This window comes from Cygnus atratus, chromosome 2 (assembly GCF_013377495.2).
Source record: "Cygnus atratus isolate AKBS03 ecotype Queensland, Australia chromosome 2, CAtr_DNAZoo_HiC_assembly, whole genome shotgun sequence".
Lineage (NCBI taxonomy): Eukaryota > Metazoa > Chordata > Aves > Anseriformes > Anatidae > Cygnus > Cygnus atratus.
In genome coordinates, this window is record NC_066363.1 from 64,173,939 (window position 1) to 64,179,941 (window position 6,003).

Genomic DNA, 6,003 nt, shown 5'->3' on the forward strand with positions numbered 1-6,003 from the left:
TTTGGGGTCAGCATTCATGCCTGTTGTTCAGACATAACCTTCAAGGTCACTGGCCTCTGCCTATTTTTTTTTTTTAAACAGAATGAACTCTTAAGTTGCTTTACGTGCATGTGTGAGGTTTATTTTACTTATACAATTTAAACAGTGGGTAATCTCCTCTTAATTCTTGAAGATAGTACATTCAAGTGAAGTTTTTTTAAAATCTGCCAAATGCTTTGTTATTCTGGCACATTTTGATTAACCATTAAATAGAAAACAAGTACAGCTTTCCAGCATTTCTTTCTGCATGAACAACAGAGTAACATTAGAAGTTGAACGTAATTGATTGCTATCTCTTGCTTGCACTTTCCTGTATGTGGGCTGAGAAAACTCTTAACTGTTCTTGGGCAAACAGTAACAACCAAGGCTCTTTTATTCACACTGATTATGTACATTGTATGCTATGGATGCATGAAATGGCAATGAAGAAGGCAGAAACAACAAAAATCGGAGATTATAAGGTAAAATTTAAGCATTTTATTTCTATAAATAGCAAAAAATATAATCTATTTCTGAGTAACATAAACTGTTGGCATCTGGGCTGTAATGATGCTGTTTATAATAAGAAGAAATGATTGTGCCTACTTAAGTAAGTTTGAAATATTAACAACATACAGTCGAAAGTTATTTTGTGTCAGGAGCAGATACTCATCTTTTTAAAGTTCATAAAACTTTTCTTACAGCAAAGTTGATAGAAAAGCAAATTCATCATGCCTGTCTCAAGAATATTAGGTAAGCACATAATTTTAAACATATGACTTTTTCTAAGAACATGCATTTTAAAAGAGATTGAACAGAATGGTTTATATCAGTTTTGGACACAGCACTTCAGCAGCCTTCTAAAGACGCTTTGAGTGATGCTTTATATAGAAGAAGTTTTTATGAAAATGTTCTTCAGTTACAAACAATTACCAGGAAAAATGTGATCCTAATACTGGAAATGTGCTTGTAATCACAAAAATGTTTTTTTTTCACTCACTTTTATAGATGAGTGCAACAGAATTAAGAATTTCCGATTAAAGCCACATTTCTGATTTCAAACTCGAGAAGAAGCAAAGAGAGGGCGCATTAACTTTCTAAGAAAACATGTTTTAGCTGTTACTTCATTTTTTGAAACTCTTTGTAAGGTAAGGAAAGATTCCATTAGCAAAGTACGCTTGTAACCTGCATGCTATCTCTGTATACTTTCGTACAAAGAGAAACCTGTGTGCAAGCCCTATATCCAAATACGAATGCAGATGTCAACAAACGCCTGTAGGTTTATATCCTTGGGAAAAAAAAAGAAAAAAAAAAAGATCCTGTATTAATTTGTAGCTCTTCATTATTTTTCATAATAAAGTAGTGCAGGTGAAATTCTGTAACAAAAAGACTTGGAGCTGAAGCAAGAAGAAATTGTTTTTTAATCTGCAGATCTGTATTTTCACTGTGCTCTGTGAATCCAGAAACTGAAACTGTTGCTGCCTTATGGTTGCCCTGCAGTCACCCAGCAAGACGCTAAAAAGATGGCTTTAGTGTCTTCAGAAATTATGCACAAATTATACATGCAACCTCTTTGCATTTCAGTATTTTTCCTACCTTCAATTTTAGCTTTATAACATAGGTGCAAATTAAACTTGTAGAATTTACAGTCAACGTCTTGACTATGCCAAAAGGCTTGATAGAGGCAAATAATTGCAAAAATATCCTGGCATGCAGTTTAATAAATTAAAAACTCATTCTTTATTATATAAAATACGGTTTTAACACCAAGAGACACAGCTTATTGCTGTTATATACAGCTTGACAACTATTATAAGGTTGTATATACACGGGATAAAATTATTTCAAACACAATTCACTGAAATGTCACTTCATGAATCTGTGACATTCTATAGTTAACAATAACAGAAGCAACAAAGAAAGCATGTCTATTTTAAAAGTTCACAATTTTAATTTTCAGTAACCTTGAAAAGAGGTGCTTAGGAGGATGCCTAGTAGCAGCTTGACCCAGCAGAACCACTCCTCCAACGAGACACTGCTGGACACCTCAGAGAGGTTCCACTCTGTTCTCATAATCCTGTACAGCATTGACCTGGCTGGCGGCACCCTCGGGGTCATCGTGATGTCCCACCAGTTGTTTCGAAGGAAGTCACAATCTGTGATGACCATTATCATCATCAACCTCCTGGTGCTGCACACCTTCCTGCTACTCAGCATCCCCTTTCGCCTCAGCTATTACATTTTACAGGAATGGAAATTTGGGACATTCACCTGCAGGCTAGTGAGTGCCATTATATACTTCCACATGTACACCACCTTCACGTTTTACGTTGCTATCATCGTAATACGTCTCTTCCGACTTGAGTTTAAGAAGTGCTACACTACAACGTGGGTGATTGCTGTCTGGCTGCTGGGAGCACTCGTGATTGCACCTGTTTTTCTCTCTTACTATGGCACCTCTAAAACATACCCGTCCTCCCAGTGCTTTCACTTCCAGCAGGAGATACAAGAGATACCCATGGTGATAGTAAACTACTGCTTGGTTGGAATTTTGATGGTTGTTTGTGCTGTGCTCACTGTCATCCAGCTATCTGTGATCTACAGACTGGCTGTGAAATACTGGCCTGACATCAACTCCCATGTGGAATTCAGGGCTCAGGCAAAGAGTTTCTTCTTCATCTTGGTAATGTTAGTGTGCTTTATGCCTCATCATGTATTCAGAGTATATTACATCCGAAAGTGCCACCTGGATAAAGACCATAAACTTCTCCCATACAATGAAATTTTTTTAGCTTTAACAACAATGTGTTGCTTGGACATGTTGTGCTTCATAGCAGGAATAGCCCACTGAACTCTGAACTACAGGAAATCCAGCCACTCTGTGTCAATACTGGCTCTTGGCCGAAATAAACTTGTGTCAGGACTTTGCTGTGCCAGGGAGACTGCTGAGTTTTCAGGAAGGCTATATAGGATTGTCATAGTCTTTGGCTTTTGCAGACTAGGAAGATCCATCTTTCCAAAACTACTGTTTTTTATCTTCTCTCTTGAAGACAGACATACGAGCCTTACTTTGGTCTTTGACCTAAATGTCACGTCACGAAGCTTCATTAAGATTTTCCTCAGTCGTCCCGCTCCCTAACCATTAGAGCACAAGTATCCATCCCTTCCTCTTTTTTCCGCAGACGGTCTCAATAACTACAACCCACTGTGGCTAACAAGTTTTCACTGTGAAAGTCTAACAATTTCTTCTGTCAGTTGTGATACTGACGGGGAGGGGTAAGAAGGAAATTCCTTTACAACCTTTTTGTACAAGTTATTTTAGATAACAAGGACATAAACTACATTAGAAATGTATTCAAGGCATGAAACAGGGCATGAGTGAAATGTTTTAGTGGAATATTCTAGCATAAGCTTCTTTTGTTCATCTATACAAAATGTATATTAAATTAAATGAAAACATTTAACATTCTCGTAACTTCAACTTTACTTGATTTATTTCAAAAACACAAGCAGCTCCCTGAACTGAGGTAATTACACCTTCAAAGTGAGTGAGAGCTGAGCAGGTCACAAATTTCAAAACTTTTGTCTTATATCACTCTCCCACCGGGTCTGGATCGGTGGCTGTTACCCCTTAAGTCCATTGCAGCCAAAGAAATCCAAGTTATCGTTGTGCCCTGCCCATAACTGGAGCTGGAATTCAGGACTGAGGGGTCTGGTCCTTCATGGAAGGATCAGCTGCTCTCTAGGAGAGGGAAATATTTTAACAGCCTTCAAAAACCGTTTGAGCAGGAAATGTCTTTGATGTCTGGTCACTTTCAGTTGACTGTTGATTTATTATCAGATGCCATATTTTTTCCATTTACAGATGTAACAAAGCAAAACTAGAATAAACTAACTGAAATGTGTTTAATCAGTTCAACATATGCTCGTGCATGTGTATATAAACTTTTGCATGAGTGTATATTTTTTCCATTAGATGGATTATATTCTTTGTGAACTTGGAAAATAGAATGAAATAACTGGGTCTTGCTCCCTCAGGAACCACATCCGTTCTGGGAATCTCCATTTTCACTATGTAAAAATTATTTTCACGCATGCTGCTTGTTCTGCTCTGTATAGAAGGTTTCCACCCTTCTGGCTAAGGCCTCACTGTAATTCGCTGCATCACAACAGCTTGAGGCCAGCTTTCTCCCATTCCAAACTCCCAGGACTCACACAAGTGTATACTTTCTCCTTCGTAACCCCATGAGTTACCAAAATTTGCATAATTTGTAGTCTGGCAATCTTTGCTATAGAAGTGCTATGATGCCCAGATTCAGACAGGTCAAAAGGTGATTTGGGAGGGTTGAAAAACTGCACCTATCAAGGAATGCTAGTGATGCCTCAGATTGATGGCCTTTTTTTTGAACAAAAGAGCATACACTGACTTTGCTAATGCTGAACAAACATTTTTGCCTTTAATCATTTCCATAAAAACCTTTGTCCAAAATTCCTAATGGTTCCAGAATTCTTTCTGCTGCTTTTAAAAAGTGAAAGTCCAGGGGACCACCAGCACTTCCTGAAGCCTTCCAAATATCCTGACCTTCCCCTGGTGTTACCAGGTCCGCTCCTGCTCTTACAATACAGTCTTTTCAGTCCATGATTTTCAAAGACAGAAGTTACAGGTACAGTAAAATACAATAAAACACAGATACAACGCAAAAGGCCAGATTCTAAAAAAGGTAAATAGTTCCCAAAACAGCAGCTTTTTGATATTCTTCTCCGGGCAGTATGCTGCATATGTACCTGATAAGAGAGCCAGGGACTCTCAAGGTGAAAAGCTTAAACAAAGCTTTGGCCCTTCAGAAGAAATTGGAGGAAAACAAGGCAAGAGGCAGGGCCCGCAAAGAAGCTATTTGTATCTCTGCCACCAGAAAGAGTTTCTTTAAGTTGAATCTACCAAAGTCTTTAGAAAATCTGGCAAAGCCCTAAGTGAGGCAACAATTACGTTGCTCCCACTTCTGATTACTGACTCCTGTAGCTAAATAAAATATATTTTGCTTGAACCATTGTCACTGCCTTTTCTTACTGACCAATGCTACCAAGCTGGCCTATCTGGAGAAGAACAGAGTCGTCTGGTGTTGATTATGAGTCTGCTGATAATAAAGCAGTCCAGGATAATATAGTGCAAGTATGGGAGAAGGAAAGGGAAATTACACAATGTCTTCAGCTATGGTATCGTTCCATACAATTCCTTCAAGGAGATTTTAGGGATAATTGTGTAAGTTCTTAGTTCTGGTCAGACTGTAACTCCTCTGGAACTAAGTATTTATCTTTTCAGCTCCTCAAAGACCAGGGCTGTCCTGTGGTCCATGTGCTGGTATAATGTTGATCACACTATCTATGTATATAATACCTACATGTATTTGAGGAGTTGAATTGCTAACACTTTCTTTTATGCAATGTCTGTATTCAGCCATACTTCATAATCAATTAAATCCTTCCAGCAGAATAAATTTAAGGAAAAATATTTTATACAGTTCAACAATTAGCTGTGAAAGGTTTTTCCTGAGCAAGTGGGCAAAGCAGAATTAATTTTACTCCATCCAGCACAGAAGTGGCAGGACTCTGCGTGTACCAACAGGCTCTTCAACCTCTCCCCACCATCTCCTAGAGGTTTGGCTGCTAGTGTTGAAGGCTGGCTGTGACATGGTGCCACTGTCTAAGCCTATGTAAGATGCTGTTAACAGAGTGGTGTGAGAAAGAGCTGTAAAAACCACCATGTTGGGGGCCTCCCCGCCTTGGCTTCGTGGCCTATCCGTCTTGGTCTGGTGGCCTTGCCCTCAGCTTTTGCTTGATATTTTTTCCTGTGCCTGTCCAAGAAACTTGCTGAAATAATCTTGACCCACTGACTTGACTTTCTGCCGTGATGCTGAAGCTGTGCTGGTTCTATGCTTAGGTTCTGTGGGCTTGCACGCTGCACTGGGTCCAGCTGGGATGGAATTA

General features: G+C 39.0%; 1 protein-coding gene across 1 annotated transcript; it reads left to right on the forward strand.

The window, feature by feature from the left end:
* Positions 1-1,987: 1,987 nt before the first annotated feature.
* LOC118250939 (probable G-protein coupled receptor 141) lies at positions 1,988-5,054 on the forward strand (the record flags this gene model as incomplete). Its single annotated transcript, XM_050708761.1, has 1 exon — positions 1,988-5,054. A coding segment is annotated over one exon (882 nt), but the record flags the coding sequence as incomplete, so codon positions are not given.
* Positions 5,055-6,003: the final 949 nt, after the last annotated feature.